The 21893-nt window shown below is 40.6% G+C and overlaps 1 protein-coding gene across 1 annotated transcript in view; it reads left to right on the forward strand.

The window, feature by feature from the left end:
• Positions 1-21893, forward strand: part of Ush2a (usherin) — a 653036-nt gene that overhangs the window by 190031 nt on the left and 441112 nt on the right. The window contains exon 20 of the mRNA XM_060365102.1: positions 8189-8410. Within this exon, the coding sequence (XP_060221085.1) occupies positions 8189-8410 (222 nt within the window). The remainder of the gene's footprint in view (positions 1-8188; positions 8411-21893) is intronic.

A 21893-nucleotide genomic window follows, 5' to 3' on the forward strand; every position in this document is an offset into this window, starting at 1 on the left:
TTTAATTACAACAGTCTTGCCTATATAGTCATTAGTGAATACTAATATAAATATTTTTCTACCTTTTTATTCCTAGTGTGTAAGGCAATCACCAGTTCCTTCTCCGAGGTTGCCAGTTTCCGTCTCTTAATGCCATCTTTGTTCCTAGTTATGAATGCATTTTGTTCCTTCCTGTCTTGAATAATCCCTCATTAAGCTAGTCACTTTCTGCTCCACGCTAAAAAGGAAAAATTATCATGCAAATGTGGCAGGCCGTATTAAAAAGCACATCACCCGACACTTTTGTCGCTGTCCTTCAGTTGGTTTCCTTTCTTTGAATTTAATTCCATTTGTTGTTAAAAACTACTGACTTGATGTATGGACTCATGAAGCAGAGGCTGCTGCCAAGAAAGTGTGGGGGCAAATCAAAGGCTCTTGGAGAATCTGCAGGGCTGAAATGAATTCGCTTCACCTTTGACAAGAACACTTGAACAGCCCTGGAGTCCTCTGATGATTCAACTTGGCTAATTATCCAATTATTTGTTCAAAAGTGAAGACAGCATTCTACAGCGAGAGCAGCGTAAAGCAGCCTGAGAAACTTGGGAGTGTCTGATGACTGGAGCCCACACAAGAAAACAGTATCCGTGCAGGCTTGGCTTCCCATGTGTCATCCAGGCTGCCCCTTTACCTCTCTGAAGGGAGATCCTGGCACAGGGAGAACTTTCTGTCTGTTTGTTTTCTCTCTCGGTGAAGATTATTTTTACACTTGAAAACACCATGTCAAATTGCCAGGGCTCTTAAGCAATATTTAAGTTGTATTTCTCTTGATTAAAAGCTTTTGGTTCAAAGCAATACTTTTTAATTGCCTAATGATATAAGTCAGTTCTTAGGGAAAAAAAAAAAAAAAAAAAAAAACCCTGCACATTTAGGAGTTCATTTGCGATATAACTGAAAAATTCATTGCATGGCAGTAAAACAATTTACTGTTAATTACAAGGAGAATTTGCTGTAGTGTGCTCACAGATTGCCATGAATCATGCAGCACTCCTAGAGATTTATAACAGATGTGTAAGTGGGACGAATTAGCAGGGTTTAATAACAGAGGCACAAATCATGCAGACTTCAAGGAGCTTTAATTGATATACTAGAATGTGACGGGCATGAATCACTCAGCCATTCAACAGCATTGGAACATATGGTCAGCTCAATATGCTGCATCTTAAATCGGTTGGTGAGTCGTTGCTTGTCCCATATGGTGGGAGCAATATATTTTTCGTGATTAAAAAAAATACATCCATTTTTTTTAAGGAAATATGGTTGTGAAGCATGTTTGTTATTGAGCGGGCATCTGAAAGCCAAGCCAACCCGAGTGTTATCTTATTATATATATATTTTTTGCTAGAATTATTTTTAAGCGTGGCAGTTTCCCAAAACAAATGAGGGACACTGCATGTAAGACTAGGTCGCCGGAGGTGTTACGGGAAAGAGGTCTGTGCTGTTGGCACACTTGACCCCCAGAAAGCCCATGGAATGCACAGCTGGAGAAGCTGAGGTGTCTGCAAAGCCCTGCACACTGGGAGAAACAAGACGAAGGTGATGGCTCTTTGGGGAAAGGTTAGGACTGCCCAACTTGGCATCTACAATGATAAGTTTGATAGGGAATCTTTACTTAGCAGGATAAAAAACTGCAGTTTGGATAATCCTGTGGCCCCTAATGGAGCAGTTATATGGACCACTCTTATGATTCTTAATCATGCATTACATTCTTTAGGAACATTAAAAATAATCCCTATAAATAATGAAGCTATTGCCATGGCATCCGGGTGGAGACAGGTATTCTGGCTGACAACTAACCAGGGGCGTACAAACATACTTTCAATGTAACTGGGTCCTGGCAGCTTTCAAAAAGGCTTTTGCAGCATTAGTAAATGTGTCAGACTTGAAAAAGGAATATTGCAGTCTTAGTCTGTGCTGCCAGGATTTAATGTCAACAATTAAAATTTATTTTGATCCTTACCTAGTGTTTATTACTGTTTGTATACACAACAGACCTCACTAATACAGAGATGCACTAGTAGACAGAATTGCCATCTGTTCCGAGAGAAATGCTGGCATCTGTCTTCGATGCTAAAACTAAAATGATATTATTTCTAACAAAACAAAATTAACTGCTTTTTACTCACCAACTTCACTTTTAAGGAGCAGATGTATCGGAAAGAAAAGGCTGGCTTGTGAAATGCACAATGACCTCAGATACCAGGCCTTTGGATATGTGGCTTTTATCAGGTTACTGTTGGGCTTTTGGGCATGCAGAAGTCACCTTTATAAAAACAGGATGTTACCTTTGCAGTGTTCTCACTCTGTACCTTCAGCAGACCGTTAAAATAACAACTGAAATATGTAAAACTTGACTGAATTAGAGTCTCGGATCCTTCCAAAATATTTTGACAGATGCACCCTCAAAAATAAAGAAATGAAACAATGCTACATAGAAAAAAAAATGAATAGGCAAAAAGGCTAGTGAGCAAAGTCTCCATTGGTCCCACAGTGACCCCTTTAGGAAACTACAAACTCTCTCCTCTGCTAGGATATTAAATTTTCTCTCCCTCACTGGCATATATAAAAGATTTATATGCAGCACCCCTCCTATTTTATTTTTGGAAGGCCTAAGTATCTTATTAAGAAAAGGTCTCTTGCTGTTTGAAGCTAAAGAATTCAGAGGACCAAGGACAATGGTAACACCCATTCTGATGTAAGATCACTGGAACACTTTCTGAGATGGACCACTTGGATTCTATATATCACAAAATAATAAATTGTGTCACACCCATGTTTAATGCGTGTACACAGTGCATTAACTGTAACTATAGTACATTTATTTGTGCTGGAGGAGACTTGAAAATGATTAAAAAATCAATACCGTGCTGTCAGACAGGCAAGTGTTACGATACGTTTAAGAAACTAATTGCACAGGACCCATAAAAGCTTCAAGTTTGTGTAGCAAGGATGCCATAATTACAGTCAGAGCAACTACCTCTTACGTTAATGGTGGGCTTTGGGGAATGGTGGAGTTGGCTGTCATGTTCACTACTCGGAGTGTAGTTCAGAAATAATGGGTCCTCTTCTCTCTAGACCTGGACAGTGTTAGTTATGAACAATTGATCTACAGCCAGTTGAAAGTGATGACAGTGTTTAGGAACCAAGTTCATTTGAGGTCTCTGAAAGTCACGCTTTGAGGCCTTTCTGTGACATGGCACACATAGAAAGATCATGTTGTATGTGACATTCAGGGTAAAGAAATGATGGCTGAGTGCTGAGGGTGAAATGCTATAGGGCTATGGTCAGCTTCCTTTATGTCTAAGGCCCTTTATGCCAGGCACCCCTGTCTATTTTCTAATTGAGAATCACCACTTGGTCCATCTAAACTCAATCATGTCTCTTGGTGAAGACATAACTAAAGAAAAGAGGAATCAAATGATGGATTAGAACATTTCCACTGTATACCCAGTCACATGGTGCTGACTAGGAAACAAGCAGAAAATAATGTGTTTTGTTCTCTAGAGTCAGAAAATAGTTGGTCAGTAAGATAGCACGGAGTTATGGCTAGGCTCCTGTGGAGAAGACTTTGCTCCTCTGTACACTGGATGCTGAATGGAGTCACTGCAACCTGGGAATTCTTCTTAGGTCCTGGTCTCACGGCTGACATGCGTGTTCAGGCCTACCGATGTTCAGAAAGTAACATTTCCTGACATGGTTTTAGAGCTTTGAGAAAAAGTAAAAAATATTTTTTTTTTTTTTTACAAAGTGCTTAAGGATGCCCTATGTGAGTCTATAACCTATACAGCCTGGAAACCTATACAACCATGGAAACTCTGCTCAAGTCTGGACTCACAGCAGAAAACAGATGAGATGCAGTCCTCATGAATGACTCATCCGTACAGACTTCAGACACAAGGTTTTTTAAACCGTTGCAGAGATTTGACTCAAAAGACCTATGAGTCCGTCTTGCTTAAGACTCCACACTCCATAAATTTTGCAAGTGTAAATTTATTCATTATAATATGCTGTTAATCAGATAATAAGGTAACAAATACTGCATAAAAGATGTAGATTAGCTGAGCATTTTGGAGCATTTTTTATAAAGTTATTGAGGAACTGTGCGTATGAGCACTTACCAACAGTAAGTGCAGAACCTGAATTCAGAGCATCAGCACCCATAGGAAGACCCAATAGGGCTCATGTGTGTGTTTGTAACCCCAGTGCTGGAGCGGGGTAGAAATGAGATAATGTATAGGGCTTTGGGGGCAGCCATTCAGATTAAACAAAATGGTGAGATCCAGGATAATGAGTCTATCTCAAGAGGATAAGGTAGATTGTTAATGTGCTGTGTTAAAAATTCTTTTCCATTTGTAGATGGGAAAACACAGACAATATAAAGTTTGAATGGTTTTGCTACCTATTTGTAGCAAAGGAAATTAATGTGAAACATCTCTAGAAGTCTAAAGTTTCCTTTGTTCAAAGATATCTCTTCATTTGCTGAACCTTGATTACTAATTATTTCAAAACCATGTTTGTGAGTGTGTAAACCCTTTGTTTTGGCAATCTGACAAATAGCCATCCTTAATCTCTGTCTCTGTCTCTTTCTCCCTCTGTCTATCTGCCTGTCTGTGTGTGTGTGTGTGTGTGTGTGTGTGTGTGTGTGTGTACTGACAGCTCCACTCAATTCCCTCTCCTGGCTGTGGAGGATCTGTGAAAAGCAGGGCTCAGTGGGATACCCATCCTGAAACAATGGCTGACTCTACTGTGTGCAGCTACAGCACACCAGCTGGAAGTTTAGAGGTTTTTTTAAGCACTAGGATAAGCCAGCAACTCTAGCTCAACTCATCCTCTGGAGAAGACTTACCAATAACATTCCAATTCCTAGAAACATGGGTCTCTGGGAAATCGAGACCATTACGCATTACAGCGTGAACAGTTGTTGATTTCACTGGACTCTCCACATGACAGTGTCCTTGTCTGTCAACTGTTTGCTAGACCGAAGGCAAAGCTGAGCGCTCAGCTTGGAAGGTATTGAAAAATTAACCTCTGAGCCTTGTGACTCCTTTTGTTTTATTTTATTTTTATTATTATTATTTTTTAGTTGTTAATTTACGTCTCTAATTACGAAGGGCTGCCGTGGATTGTGCTGGCGAGGTGGAAAGGGTTCTGAATGACAGTGTGGTCCATGACTCCTCCACCGTTTCTCCCACTTAGCTGGTAGAATTGTAAGGAAGTTGAGCACATGGGGCCCTGAGACGGAGGCTGCTGGGTCGAGGCTGCGGCCCGTCCAGGGCTGAAAGGTTAATGGTCATCTAAGCTTCAAGTGTTCAGTTTAAATAGAATGGATACAGAAAAACAAAACAAAACCTCATTTGAAAGAGTTCTTTTGGAGATCAGCGTAAGTAAGCTAGATGGCATTTTTGAAACTAAAAGTTTCAGGTTCATGCACTCTAAACACCAGAGAATCCTATGTGGAGTATAGAAACTGTGACAGAGGCCTTAATGACGATTTCTTCATTTGCTTGTTAGCAACATAGAAAGGGCAGAGCCGGAGAATGGCTTACTTACAAAAGCACTTGCCTCAGAGACACAAGGACCTGCAGATTTTGCTCCCTAGAAGCCACATGAAAATTCAGGGTGCTATGATGTGTGCTTGTAATCCCAGCACCAGCAGGTGGACACAAGCGTATTCCTGGGGCTGGCTGACCAGCCAGGCTAGCCAAATTGACCTCTCCTCAGCTCCAGGCCTGTAAGACATCCTGCTTCAAAGGACTGCCTGAGTTCAGGGGTGACATGATAATGCCTGAGATTCTCCTTTGGTCTACACACACACACACTCACGCATGCAACCACACATACATGTACACACACATGCACGCACAGAAATGAGTAACACATGGACACGCACACATAGGCACGTATACAAAAGTCAAATTATAAAGAAAATCTGGTTAAATGTTCTTTTTCTTGCATTGAAGAGCTCAAGACTAAAATCATGTGGGGCCTTCTTGCCCACCCCAGCCTGTAACCAAGCATAGGCAGGCAGAGAAAACTACGCAGGGGAGTTTCAACTCCAAACACAAGCTGGGTGCGAAGAGTTTCAGGCTGCTTTGTATCATTATTTTGTTTCAGATTATTAGAATGACAAGTGAAAACCTCCTATTTATCTATGTTTTGGCAGAGAATGCCAAGAGAAGCCATGCATATAAAACTCATACATGTATAAAAATATCACAGATTTCTGCAGCACCAGATGAATACAATTGTTAATTTGCTATTTAAGTCAGTGAACTTTTTGCTCAGCTTTTTCTGGAAGTTAAAATAGACTTGTAGCTGGTAACTAGTTTTTGGTTTTGTTTTGTTTTTTTTTTCCTATGCTCCTAAGGTGAAAATCCTGCCATGCTTTAAGGATTTCAGCTTTTGGTCCCACAGCACTTTGTTTCTTGAAACAGCATTTTTTTTTTTTAATTTCTGTACAAAGCTGTGTTAATACAAGTATAAATTAAAGGCCCACAAACACAGTTTGCATTCTTGGTCAAGAGCCTTGATTATAGTTTTAGTCTTTCCTTTCTTCATTTCTACCTCTCAAATTCAGCCTCCATGCTTAAAGTAGGGATGGATGTTCACATGCAAACAACTGTTTAAAGCAAAAAGAAATAATTGAACCTGGGCATGAGGGTCCATTATTTTAATTCTAGCACTCAGAAGGCAGAGGCAGGTGGATTGTTGTGAGTTGCAGGCCATCTTGGTCTAGATAGCAAGTTCCAGGCCGGAAAGAGCTACACAGACAAACCTCACCCCAAACAAACAAACAAGTTGTCATTGAGCATTGGTCTTCATTGTCGATAACTCAGTTGTTAGTCTGATTTTTTTTTTTCTGCAGTTTACATGGAAAGTTTTATTCACTGATTGTGAGGAGAATCCCTTAGCAGTTCCAAGGAGTTGCCACTAGCCAGGATCCATGAGTGTTCCCTCTCTCACTGTCTTCAGCAGTGGGCACCGAGCAGTTACTGAGAGCAGGTCTCAGGCCAGGGCTGGTAGCATGGTCACCCCGGCCCAGCTCTGCCTCCGGCTGCTGTTAGTTCCAGCTAGAACTCATTGCACTCAGACTAGCACTGGTCAGATGTTTGGCCTTCAGGGTAGTGTTTGCCTGTCTGTCCGCTTTAATTTCTATCAGCTCTAAGCCTAAAATGAAAATCGGAGAGTTGCACATGAAACTGACTGTCTTACCAAAGAAGAGAGAGAGTAATTAAGGACACAAAGATAGTCCTTACTGTATCCCAGGCAGAAAGTACACACTGATATCATTACACAATCATGGAAACATAAACCACACATGGGGTGTGTAGCTGAGAGACAGAGTGTTTGCCTAGCGTGTACGAGGCCCTACAGTTTAAATGTCATGTATGGTAAAAAATAAAAAATAATATGAAAAATAAACATTCAGCAATGTAAAGTCATCAATTCCATATTAACAATTAGTAATATATATTAATATATATTAACAATTAGTAATATATATATATATAATTGTGCAATTGGTTAGCACGCGGTACTTATACAACAGCAATCAGTTTTTGGGACATACTTGATTATAGTTTTAGGTGACATACATGGCCGCCCATACCCTGCTCCTGGAAATCTACCCCTCCCTCTCATTCCTCCTTCCCCACGTCTGTTATTTCTGCTCCCTGCTCAGGACCAAGTCAATGCAGGTCAAGACAAGAGGCTCTGCCTTGGTTAGCAGTTCTGGTCATAGGCTGGCCATAGTTCAAAGGAGTTCAGTAGTTTCCAAGTAAGTCAGCTTCCGTTCATCCAGAGATATCCAGAGAGAGAATGCCAGCCAAGGAGCCATTGAGGTCAACAGGCATATAAACAAAGGCTTGGGATACCTAGAGTGGTTATATCTCTTATTTGAAAGAAAACATAGAAATTATTTCTAAGAAAAAAATTCTTTCTCAGTTTGTATATGTTTTGTGTTAGGAATTTGTTAGCCATTTAATAATTCTTTTTCGGGCATCGTTGAGGTCAACTCTGCATTCTATATGCCGTGCACAGAACTATGTTAACACCTGTGACCACAATTTGCTTGACTCTTAAATGTAGTGTGTTCAAGGATATTCCTACCTGTGTCATTCAGGGTCCTTCTGTGGCCTTTTGTATCACTCAGCGCCTGCTCAACTACGGTCTCCCACGGTGGCAGGAGTCAACAGCACCACCGTCCGTGTCAGCTGGCTGCCCCCTGCAGAAGTCAATGGCCCACCTCCTCTGTACTGTCTGGAGAGGAGGGTGTCCCAGCTCGCAGCTCCCATGGCTGCCATGACAAAGGGAACCTGCTTTGTGGGAGATGGGTACTGCAGGTTCCCCAGAACGGCTCACCCAGATTTTATAGGTAAGTGGATCTGACACTTTTATTTGAGAAGTGCTACGCCCCTAGGTGTTGTCTATTATTTTGATATCTCTTTACAATGAATTTTTTATGGTGGCTATTTATAGAAATATGAGCTCAGCCTTTTTATAACAGTAGCCTGATTGTGTCAACACATCCATCTCTTTAGGATTGTTTGGGGAACGGATAGGAGGCAAGTGAGGAAAGGAAAGAGTGAGAGCCAGCCTCATTGGATCAAAGTGTGTCCTCAGGCGGCCTCCATCACAATGCATTAGAGTGTGTTGTGCCCTGTTCGTGAAAGGGCTTGAGAAATGTGTCATGCCTACTGACTAGACATGATCACCAAAGCTGTGGAAAGACTCAGAGGAAACATATTTACCATCACCGGGTGGAAGGTTGCGTCACGCCCCTGGTGGTGGTTTTGCTTTGCTGCTACCTTTGTAGCTGAGTCCACAGAAGCTGTTAGTATCACCCATTCAGTGGGAAGCATTAGAAAAAACAAGTCTCAGGGAAATCACCTTCTCCAGGCAGACACTGGTGAATCCAAGAAAGTTCCTGCTGTGGGCACGAAGTTTTAAAGTGTTGAAGACTTGATGTAAACAACAGTGAGGGTGGAGGTTGAAAATCAGTGAGCTAACCTCAGGGTGCAAAGGAAGTTCTTAGTCACTGTTCTAGGAAGCCATGAAGCCAACTCTTCCCTGGTTGAAGACAACTCAAACATGACAAGACAACTCTTACAAAGGAAAACATTGAACCTAGGGCTTGCTTACAGCGTCAGTGGCTTGGTCCATTTTCATCATGGCTGACAGCAAGGCAGCACACAGGCAGACATGGTGCTGGGGAAGTAGCTAAGAGCTACATCCTGATCCTCAGACAGCAGGCAGAGAGGGAGAGAGATAGACACTAGGCCTGCTTTCAGCTTTTGCTATCTCAAAGCACTCTCCTGGAAACATACCTCCTCCAACAAGGTCACGCCTCTGGATCCTTGCCTGACAGCTCATCTGGGGACTAAGCCTGTCAGTATAAGAGCACATGGGGGCCCGATGTCAATCAAACCACCAGAGTAAGTCTGAAAAACATTTAAAATAACAGCAGATTGCACCTTCCACTCGCATGGCCACAGCTCCCATGCCTTGGGCTCCTGGCCTCACTACATCTAGGACAGTCTAGAAGCTCCGTGGTTTCTATGGATTGCACTTCCTGTCAGCACTATTCAGATATACTCCAGAAACTCTGAGAACTTATGTCCAGACTTTACATTTCTGTGTAAACAGGAGGGTCTGGAGAGATGGTTCTGTGGGGAACACATTTGCCATGTACATGCAAGGAGCTGAGTTCAGATCCCGAGGACCCAGGTGAAAGGTAGAGGTAGTGAAAGCATGACTGTAAGGCACGATGGTAGCTGGAGACAGGAGACCACCCACCCAGAAGCTTCAGGACAGCTAGCCTGCCCTTTTTTTTTTTTTCAATGCAGTTTATTCAGGAACCTTTTACAATCATCTGACCCTGGGGAAAGCCAGCCCACAGCTTAAATAGCCTCTGGGTAGCCAACCCAGGCGTGCCACGTGGGCAATGCAGATAGGTCCACATACATGGAAGCAAGCCAGATCCTCGGCCTTAGCCAAATGTGGAGTTGTTCGTGACAGAGAGCACTCACCATCGGGAAGATGGAAGGCGGAAACCAGCTCCATCTTTAAGGCATAGCATTCCGCAGCTCTCTACAGTTCCCCCTTTTTGTTTTAGATGCATCAGGCAAGAGTAGAGGTCTGATCTCTGATATTAGAAATAAATTGGGACTTTGTACTGATGTTCATTTAGGTGTCATCCACCCAAAGAGCATCAGACCCGTCCGTTACCTTTTTCTCAGATAGCCTGCCCTTTTAAGTGTGAACAACATGGAGGCCCTTTGTCAAACAAGCTGGATAACCGATAAAGCTCCGTACTGAATGTTGACCTATGACCTACACACGCTTATCACGTTAGTGCTCCCCCTCACACACATGATAATAAATACCCAGAGCATAAGGTTTATATTATTACACAAACTCAGATTATCCAAATTTCAGACAAACCTGGATATCTGTTGGATCTGTAAAAAAATTGGTAAAATACCATATTTTTAAAATACTTTATATGTAAATTCCATTACATTCCAATGAAATGAAATTTGAGCTGGAAAATCAAATGCCAGTGTTTTGATTTTACCTAAAGGAGTAAACAGTTGGCTTACGGTGAGACTGGCTGCCGATGAGTGCTTGTCGTAAATCATGATTACCTGTTAGCTGAGATATATTGAGATTAATGTGTGCTTAACTATTTTCCCCACGCGTCAAAATCATCATAATTAAAAATTGAATCCAAGTTCCCTGACATGCTGAACTTGTGCTGATTTTTTTTTTTTATGAAGGAGAAACAACAAAAGAAAGTCAAAATAGGTTGTAAAGAGGGAATCTCAGCTGATAGACTCGTTTTCTCGAACAGAAATAGAAGCTGTGTCCCTGGCTGAACATTTGGCTTGGGCTGCATTGCTTTCAGGGAACGGTGTTCTGTCTCCATTCGGCTGGGTCTGGCTGCCGTGAGGATGTCAGATTGGATTTGCAGGCCAGCCAACAGACAGATTTTTGATGGGATCGCCTACTGTTGCTGTGCTGAGAGATAGAGTGGCCCGTCCGGTCCTAATAAATTTAGTCATCCTCGCTCTCTCCCTCACTGGCCTCATCCTCTGAGGTGCAAGGGCCAGGGGCAGATGCAGTGTCTGGGAACATTTCCAAATTCCTCCTTAAAAAAGTTAAGCCGTAAACATGGGCCTCACCCGGCAAGATCCTTCTGTCTGCCACAGAGGCTCCAGCTGCACAGAGAATATGGTTGGGGTGAGCACCTCATTCTGTAGGAGAACTGCTCCCCAGGGCACTGGCGATTTTCCTGAGGAACAGAAGAGGCACAGCTGATTTTCATGGAGTACCAGTAGCGTGGCATTATCTAAGACTCTCTCTCTCTCTCTCTCTCTCTCTCTCTCTCTCTCTCTCTCTGTATATATAAAATGTTGTGTGCACATGTGCATCTGAGGGTAGGTATGTGCAATGCATGTGCATGCTGGTGAGAGGTGAGAATAGAGTCAGATTCCCTGGAGTTATAGGCAGTTGTGATCCCCACCCCCATCTGGGAGCTGGGAATTGAACTCCAGTCCCCAGTAAGCACAGCAAGTACCTTTAACTACATGTCGTGTCTACAGCCCTCCTTTTAATTCTTAAATAAACCTGCATAATTGGCTTGATCCTTTGGTTTAAATAATTTTATTTGGTTTGGTTAAATGTTTTCATTATTTTATTGAAATGTGCTATCTATCTAGAGTTATACATTTATCCAATTAGTGAGTTAAGATGGGTTTTCAAAACTGAGCTTGTGTGTGGAGAGGAGTGCGTGCAGAAGAACTCTCATGCTTGCTTGTGTGTGTGTGTGTGTGTGTGTTGTACATGGTATATAGGTCAGAGGACAACCAGAGGTGTCATTCACTGGGTACCCTCTACTCTGTCTTTGAGGTGGGATCTCTCATTTGACCTTTTACTTACCAAATAGACTAGACAGGCTGGCCAAGGAGCCCACAGACGCACTGCCCCAATACTGAAATTGCAAGGGCATGACCCCCTGCCTAGCTTTTTTGTTTTGTTTTGTTTTATTTTTGTTTTTGTTTTTTTAACTTATGAGTTCTGTGTTTTGAACTGAAGCCCTTATGCTTGCAAGGCAGGCACTGTCCTGATGCAAGCTGTCTTCCCAGCCCCTCAAAACCAACTTCCCAGCTTTTTTAAACAGTCGCCTCTCCTAAAGAGAGAGCTAAGTGTAACCAGTATTACTCGGGTCTTTGTTTAGTCCTGCCCAGGCCTCACAAAAACACTTCACTCTCAGAAGGTGTGATGTGCAGGTGACTTGCCCAGAGACCGGGCCAGTTCAAAATACCAAGGGCTGGGGCTTGGCTGCACTGTGAAAGGGAGTTTCTGAAGGCGGTTTCTCCAAAGTTAGGAAGTATGAACTACATGAAAGTAGTGGTTCTGAGGAGGAGACATGGTCATGCCCCCCGAAAGGGTTCTGAGCCAATGGTGGTACGCTCTCTGGAGTCATGTTTTTGTTACTCTGTTGGTAACAAGCTAAGTCCCACCAGATTCGATTCCTTGTTTACTTATTCATCACTTCTCCAAGGACATGGGAAGGTAGATTTTCCTACCAGGAAATTAGTTCCATGGAGCCATAAGGAGCTAGCCTGCTGGGTGGGGCAGGCAGTTCAGCCTACATTTGTCTATATATTTTTTGCAGTTGCCTTGTTCTGTGTCCAATCTAACAAACAAATCCTTGAGATCCCTAATAAGGCCTATCTGCTACAAATTCTTAATTTCAAGACAAACCAAGGTGTTCCTTATTTTTAGCTATTCTTATCAAATCTGAAACACTCACTAAAATATTTCCCAAAACATGAAGAAGAATGAAGTTTAAACGCAAGGGCAAATATCTGGTAATGTGTAAGTTATAGGTTTATTATAGACTTATCTGGTGGGAAATGCCCGTCTTCTCCTCCTGCCCCGTTAATGATGGGTTGTGTAATTGTGTTCACAATATAGTCCAGGCCCACGAGCAGTGTGTTCAAGTCTCAATATAAACTCTTGTTGCTGCAGGAAAGAAAATATGAATCTCCTGTACAAACACTCTTTCAAATTTATACCTGACAGCATGAAAACAAAGCACACAGATATATGTTCCAAACGCTGCTTAATATTGAAAATTATTAAGATCAGGATTATGAATTCTACCTTCAAGCAAAATAATGAGTCCATTAAGCTTTGTTCTTTAAGACGTGCTTGCATTGTTTTGTTTTCTGATACGCAGGCTTTTCAAGGCTCTAATCCTTAGTTTGAATATATTATAGTATCAGTCATTTATATCTCAGTATAAATTCATGACCATGTATTAGCTCCTTTGTGTCTCTAGGAATAAAAGTGAGGACTTTGGGAGCAGAGTGAAGGCACTTATTGTAGATCTATGCTGCATTATTTATTAACTAATTGCAGTTGGACAAACTTATTCTTTTCTGTGGCTCCATTTCCTTTTCTTTACCTTTGGCATAATTATACTGTATTAATTGCTTGCAGGCAGGAGAGGATGAATGGAATGGGATAGCCCTGCTGATACATTGTGCCTGCACACATGCTGCTCTTCTCTCTTTAAACACCAACTGCAGGCTGCCACACAATAAATAATATTCAAATATGTTCCAAAGTAGGAGCTTTTCTCATAAGAGTTTATATAGTATGGACTGAAAATCAGGGAATGCTGTATTCATCCACTCATTCTTATGGACATAAGATGGATTTGTGATGTGTTATGTCTGGGATAAGTTACATGTAGTTTTCTACACTAAAAGATGATGTTTGATTTTGCTACTAATGGTAGCTTTGTGTGTTTATGAATATGAAAGCTAAAAGGATCTAATGAATCCTATGGATCTTAGGCATTTAATGGATCGTATTAAAGTGAAGTGGACTGACATTTGGCAGACTACTGGCCATAGGGTCGAACATTCACATCAACTAAGCTGAGGTTCATGTCCATGTGAGCACTTTGAGCTCCTCGCGCTCCAATTCTGTGACTGTGAGATATTTATGTAGTTAGCTCAAATTCAAATGCAGGTCATTACCAAAGCATCAGGTGGTTTGAAACTCAGGCAAATATTTTTTCTAATTTATTTTTAATTGACTCGCTTTACATCCTGACCATAGCCCCCTCTCTCATCCTGCTCTCACCCTTCCTCCCTACTACCCCATCCTTCTCCCTTAGTCCTCAGAAAGGGGAGCCCTCCTCCACTACCAACTGACCCCATCAGGTCTTATCAGGAGTGGCTGTATTCTCTTCCTCCATGGCCTGGTGAGGCCACCCTGCCAGGGGGAAATGATTGAAGAGCAGACAACAGAGTCCATATCAGGGACAGCTCCCACTCCCCTTACTTGGAAACCCATATGGAGACTGAGCTGCCATGGGCTACATCTGAGGAGGGGGTCTAGGTCCTCTCCATTCATGATCCTTGGTTGGTACATCAGTCTCTGCACCCCACCACACCGGGCCCTGATTTGTTGGCTTCTTGTGGAATTCCTGTCCCTTCTAGGTCCTTCCATCCCTCACTCTTCTATAAGACTCCCTGCACTTTTCCCTAAGTTTAGTTGTGAGCTTCGGCATCTGCTTCCCCTGGTGGGTGGAGTCTTTCAGAGGATATTTAGAGTAGACTCCCATCCTGTTCCCTCTCTTCAGCTGTTTCCAGCGTCTATTCTATTTGCCCTTCTGAATGAGAATTAAGTGTTCTCCCTAGGGTGCTCCTTGTTACTTAGCTTTTTTAGGTCTGTGGACTGTAGTATGGTTATCCTGTATTATATGCTAATAATATCTGCTTATAAGTGAGTACATATGATTGTCTTTCTGGGTCTGGGTTGCCTCATTCAGGATGATCTTTTCCAGATTCAACCATTTGCCTGCAAATTTCAAGATTTCCTTGTTTTTAATAGCTGAATCATATCCTATTGTGGAGATGTGCCACAGTTTCTTTATCCATTTTCCAGTTGAGGAGCATTTGGGTTGTTTTCCATTTCTGGCTATTACAAATAAAGCCACTATGAACATAGTTGAGAAGGTGTCCTTGTGGTATGGTGGAGCATCTTTCGGATATATACCCAGGAGTGGTATAGCTGGGTCTTGAGGTAGAGCTGTTCCCAATTTTCTGAGAAAGCATCAGATTGATTTCCAAAGTTTGCACTCCCATCCGCAAAACTGGAGGAGTTTTCCTTTTGTCCACATCTTTGCCAACATGTGCTGACACTTGACTTTTTTTTTTTATCTTAACCATTCTGATAGGTATAAGATGGCATCTCAAAGTAGTTTTGATTTGCATTTCCCTGATGACTAAGGACTTTGAGCATTTCTTTAAGTGCTTCTTGGCCATTCAGTATTCCTCTGTTGAGAATTCTGTCTAGGTCTGTATCCCATGTTTAATTGGCTTCTTTAGTTTGTTGGTGTTTAATTTCTTGAGTTCTTATATATTTTTAAATATTGGTCCTCTGTCAGACATAGGGCTGGTAAGAATCTTTTCTTAGTCTTTAGGCTGTTATTTTGTTCTATTGACAGTGTCTTTTGCTTTACAGAAGCTTTTTAGTTTCGTGAGGTCCCATTTATTAATTGTTGATCTTAGAGCCTGTGCTGTTAGTGTTCTGTTTAGGAAGTTGTCTCCTGTGTCAATGAGTTCCAGGCTCTTCTCCACTTTTTATTCTAGTAGATTTAGTTTATCTGCTTTTATGGTGAGGTCTTTGATCCACTTATGCTTTAGTTTTGTGCAGGTTAATAAATATAGATTGTTTGCATTTTTCTACATGTAGACATCTAGTTAGACCAGCACCATTTATTGAAGATACTGTCTTTTTCCATTGTATGGTTTTGGCTTCTTTGTCAAAAATCAAGTCTCCACAAGTATGTATGTTTATTTCTGGATCTTCAACTCTATTCTATTGATTCTGCACTCTGTTTCTATGCCAGTACCATGCAGGTTTCATTACTGTTGCTCTGTAGTACAGTTGAGATCAGGGGTAGAGATACCTCCTGAAGATCTTTTATTATACAGGATTTCTTCAGATATTCTGTTTTCCTTTCTTAATTTTATTTTTCTATATGAAGTTGGGAATTGTTCTTTCAAGGTCTGCAAAGAATTGTGTTGGTATATTGATGGGAATTGCATTGAATCTGTAGATTGCTTTTGGTAAGATGGTCAGTCTTTCTATGTTAATCCTTTCAGTACATGATCATGGATGATCTTTCCATGTTCTGAAATATTCTTCAATTTCTTTCTGCAGAGACTTGAACTTCCTGTCATTCAACTCTTTCACTTGCTTGGTTAGAGTTATACCGAAATATTTTATGTTGTTTTTGTGGGTATTATGAAGGGTATTTTTTCCCTAATTTCTTTCTCAGCCCATTTGTCTTTTTTACACAAGAGGACTATTGAATTTTCGAGTTAATATTGTATCCAGCCACTTTGCTAAAGGTGTTTATCAGCTTTAGGGGTTATCTGGTAGAATTTTTGGATCACTCATGTATACTATCATATCATCCGTAAATAGTGATGCTTTGACTTCTTTCTTTTTAGTTTGTATCCCCTTGATCTGCTTTCGTTGTCTTATTGTTCTAGCTATGACTTCAAGTACTATGTTGAAGAGAGAGGGCAGCCTTGTTTTGTCCCTGAATTTAGTGGAATTGTTTGGAGTTTCTCTCTATTTAATTTGTTGTTGGCTATCGGCTTGCTGTATATTGTTTTTATTATGTTTAGGTATGGGCCTTGTATCTCTTATCTCTTCAAGACTTTTATCATGAAAGAGGGTTGGATTTTGTGGAAGGCTTTTTCACTATCTAGGAAGATTATTATGGGATTCTTTTTTTCTTTCAGTTTGTTTATATGGTAGATTACATTGATGGATTTTTGTATATTGAACCATCCCTGCATCCCCGGGATGAAGCCTACTGGATCTTGATGAATGATGTTTTTGATGTGGTTTTGGATTTAATTTGCGAGTATTTTATTGAGTATTTGTACATCAGTGTTAATAAGGGAGATTGATTTGAAATTCTTTCTTTGTTGAGTTTCTGTGAAGTTTAGGTACCAGGATGACTGTGGCTTCATAGAATGAGTTTGGCACTATTCTTTCTGTTTCTATTTTGTGGAATATTTTGAGGAGTATTGGTATTAGCTCTTCTTTGAAAGTCTGGTAGAATTCTGAGCTAAAACCATCTGGTTCTGTTTGTTTTTTTGTTTTGTTTTTTTTTTTGTGTGTGTGTGTATGTTTTTGGTTGGGATACTTTTGATGACTGTTTTTATTTTCTTAGAGGTTTTAGGACTGTTTAAACTGCTTACCTAATCTTGATTTAGCTTTAGTAAGTAAAATCTATCAAGAAAATTGTCCATTTCCTTTAGGTTTTCTAATTTTGTGGAATACAGGCTTTTCAAGTAAGATATAATGATTCTTTGGATTTCCTCGGTATCTGTACTTATGTACCCCTTTTCTTTCTTTCTTCTTTATTTAATTTCTTTTTTATTATTTATTACAATTTATTCACTTTATATACCAGCTGTAACCCTCTTCCTTGCCTGCCCCCCCCCCAATCCTGCAATCCCTCCCTCTTCTCCTCCCATGTCTCTCCCATAGTCCACAAATAGAGGAGGTCCTCCTTCCCTTCCATCTGACCCTAGCCTATCAGATCTCATCAGTACTGGCTGCATTGTCTTCCTCTGTGGCCTGATACAGCTGCACTCCTCCCAGGGGGAGGTGATCAAAGAGCCAAACACTGAGTTCATGCCAGAGACAGCCCCTGCTCCCCTTCCTAGGGAACCCACTTGGAGACTGAGCTGCCAACTAAGGCTCAGCAAGGGTCTAAGTTATCTCCATGTATTGTCCTTGGTTTGAGTGTCAGTCTTTGCAAAGACCCCTGGGCCCAGAATTGTTGGTTCTGTTGCTCTCCTTGTGGAGCCCCTGTCCCCTCGAGGGCTTTCATCTCCCCCTTCTTTCATAATATTCTCTGCACTCTGCCCAAAGTTTGGCTATGAGTCTCAGCAATTGCTTCGATACTTTTCTGGGTAGTGTCTGCCAAAGGTCCTCTGTGATAGGTTCCTGTCCTGTTCCCAGTTTTCTCCCTCTTCCGATGTCTATCCCATTTGCCTGAGTGTGGATTGATCGTCTTACCCAGGGTCCTTGCTTAGCTTCTTTAGGTAAATAAATTTTAGTATGTTTAAAAGCCTATATTATATGTCTAATATATCCACTCATAAGTGAGTGGATACCATGTGTGTCTTTCTGCTTCTGGAATAGCTACTCAGGATGATCTTTTCTAGTTCCCACCATTTGCCTGCAAATTTCATGTTTTCCTTGTTTTTAACTGCTGAGTATTCCATTGTGTAAATGCACCACAATTTCTGTATCCAATCCTTTTTATCTCTGATTTTGTTGATTTCTATGCTTTCCCTCTGCCTTCTGGTTAGTTTAGCTAAGGTTTGACTATCTTGTTGATTTTCTCAAAGAACCAGCTCTTAATTTCATTGATTTTTTTAAATTTTTCTCTTTGTTTCTAATTTGTTGATTTCAGCCTTGAGTTTGATTTTTTTTCTAGCCATCTACTCCTCTTGGATGTGTTTGCTTCTTTGTTTTAAAGCTTTTAGATGTGCTTTTAAATTGCTAGTATGAGAACTCTCCAATTTCTTTATGAAGGCGCTTAGTGATATGAGCCTTTCTCTTAACACTGATTTCACTGTATCCCGTAAGTTTGGGTGTATTGTACCTTCCTTTTCATTGAATTCTAGAAAGTTTTTAATTTCTTTCTTTCTTTTTCTTTCTGACCCAGTGATCATTGAGTAGGGAGTTGTTTGGTTTCTATGTGTTAGTTGGTTATCTGTTGTTTCTGTTGATGTAGAGTTTCAGCTTTAATCCATAGTGGTCTGATAAGATGCAAAGGGTTGTTTTAATTTTCTTGTATCTGTTGAAGCTTGCTTTGTGACCAAGTATATGGTCAGTTTGGGAGAAGGTTCTATGAGGTGTTGAGAAGAATGTATATGTTGTGTTTGGGTGAAATGTTCTGTAGGTATCTCTTAATTTCTTTTGATTTATGACGTTTGTTAATTTCATTATTTCTCCATTTAGTTTTTTTTTTTAATGATGATCTGTCCATTGATGAGAGTGGGGTGTTGACGTCTCCCACTATTATCATGTGATTTAAACTTCAGTAATATTTCCTATACAGATGTGGGTGCCCTTGCATTTGGGGCATAGATGTTCAGAATTGAGACATCATCTTGGTGGACTTTTCTTTTGATGAGTATGAAGTGTCATTCCTTGTCTCTTTTTATAAGCTTTTTGATTGAAAGTCTATTTTATTAGATACTAGAATGGCTACTCCATCTTGCCACTTGGTTCTGTTTGCTTGGAAAACCTTTTTCCAGCCCTTTATTCTGAGGTTATGTCTATCTTTATAGCCAAAGTGTGTTTATTGTATGCAGCAGATTGATAGATCCTATCTTTCATCCATACTGTTAACCTGTGTCTTTTTATTGAGGAGTTAATGCTATTGATGTTGAGAGATATTAATGACCAGTTTTTGTTACTTCCTGTTATTTTGATATTGGTGGTGGTAGTGTGTGTGTGTGTGTGTGTGTGCATGTGTGTGCGTGTGTGTGTGTGTGTGTGTGTATGTGTGCTTCCTTTCTCTTCATTTTTCTGATGGGAGGTTATTTTTATGTTTTCCTGGGTAAAGTTAGCCTGCTTGGGTTGGAGTTTTCCTTTCAGTATCTTCTGTAGGGCTGAATTTGTAGTTAGGTACTATTTAAATTTGTTTTTTCTCATGGAATATCTTGTTTTCTCCTTGTCTGGTGATGACACATTTGCTGGGTATAGTAGTCAGGGCTGATATCTGTGGTCTCAGTGTCTGTAAGATATCTGGCCAGGCCCTTCTGGCTTTTAGAGTTTCTGTGGGAAGTCGGGTATAATTCTGATAGGCATGCCTCTATATGTCACTTGACCTTTTTCCCTTGCAGTTTTTAATATTCTTTCTTTGTTCTGTACATTTAAATGGCTGGAAGATTTTCTTTTCTGGTCCAACCTATTTAGTGTTCTCTAAGCTTCCGGTATGTTTACAGGCATCTCATTCTTTAGATTGGGAAACTTTTCTTCTATGATTTTGTTGAAAATATTTTCTGGGCCTTGGAGCTGGTAGTCTTCTTTTTCTTCCATTCCAATTAAGGCAAATATTTTTTTATGTTTATTTACATCAAGTTTTATTCTGTGTGCTTCCCTGTGTACTTGAGTATTAATATATGTGCACCATATGTGTGCAGAAGCCTGTGGAGGTCGGAAGAGGGTGCCAGGGCCCTTAGAGCAGGAGTTACAGGTGAATGGGAGCTACAGTATAGATATTGAGAACCAAACCTAGGCCGCGGCAAGAATAACATGCATCAGCAATCACTGATCTATCCAAGTCTCAGGAATTTTAAGTCAACAATTGGTTTTGATTTTCTCATATAATATGATGTTTATAACTTAGGATTCATATAAATTTTACTCTTCTGTACTGATCTGAAAACTGTGATATGGAGAAAATGAATCAATATAAAACAAATATTTTGTTCTTGAAGTGAATCAAGGGAGTATATAAAAATAGCTAATTGAAAATTATTTTATGATGTGATCATTGAACAATCATACAGACACTTTGAAGTAATGCCTCCTGCTTGCTTGCAGCCAACAGTACTTTTTCTCTCCAGACCAGCCTCCTCCTCCATTCTGTAACTCAAGTGGGTTAGCATCACATGCTGGGCATAGGAAGAAAATCATATTCATGTTCACCATTTTCCCCCAGGAATGCAGAGTGAAACTATTTGATTTACACACACAAAATTTTTTTGTTCTTTCCATGTCAAGGTAAAAATCTGAAATCAGCTCATACTGGGATTCCAATAGTGACTTTCGCTCTCCTTGTCAGTCTTGTTTCCCTGTTAGTAAATCACGTTCGTGATCATTTGGGGGAAGGTTTGACTGCCACAGTATCTGGATGCCAATCACTCCAGCCTTTTAAACTCTCCTGCTGCTGACCATGCCCAGGAAGCAGGGGCTGCCTTTGGGAGCGCTTTGCAGCAGCCACTGGGGAGGTGTGTGCAGACATGCATCTATGTGCAATTGCACTTTATTTGTCTTCGGGAGAAATGTGATCACTGATGCCGAGTATCCTGCAGATGACACTGTATCCTTCCTTATGGTGCTCAAGGACATGAAGTGATTGCCATTCATATTTGTCTCATGTACTCACCTTCTCCAAAAGCCTAAGCAAAGATGCTTCAGGATACAGAATACAAGTAATTAGCAAGCACAAAAAGAGAAACACACCCAATCCAAATCAATAGTCCTTATTTTTTCTTTTTACATTTTTTTTTTTATAAATTACAGTTTATTCACTTTGTATCCCAGATGAAGCCCCCTCCTTCATCCCCTCCCAACCCCACCCTCCCTCCTTCATCTCCTCCCAAATCAATAGTCCTTAAAGGCATGTATTTTTTAATTTTTATTTTTATTCACAATTTATTCATAATATATCCCAATTAAAACCCCCTCCCTCAACTTCCCCCAGTCCCATTTTCCCTTCCTCTTCCCACATCCCCTTCCCCTATGATAGATAGCGATATTAACTACTGTTTCGGTCCCTTGTTTATGGAAAAAGAGAAAGAATGTGGACATACTTAAACATGCTTTTAAAAACTTGACGTGTACAATTAATACATGGTTTAAAATAGTCTTTAAAAGATTCTTTGCCTACAGGAGCTGCAATATCAAGGTTGTGAGACTGCTGTTAAAATTTGGGCCTTGCAGTTTTTACTGTTTAACTTAAGGCATTTCACATTCTGTAGAACATCTTAAAAGGCATGAATTTT

This window comes from Meriones unguiculatus, chromosome 11 (assembly GCF_030254825.1).
Source record: "Meriones unguiculatus strain TT.TT164.6M chromosome 11, Bangor_MerUng_6.1, whole genome shotgun sequence".
Classification (NCBI taxonomy): domain Eukaryota; kingdom Metazoa; phylum Chordata; class Mammalia; order Rodentia; family Muridae; genus Meriones; species Meriones unguiculatus.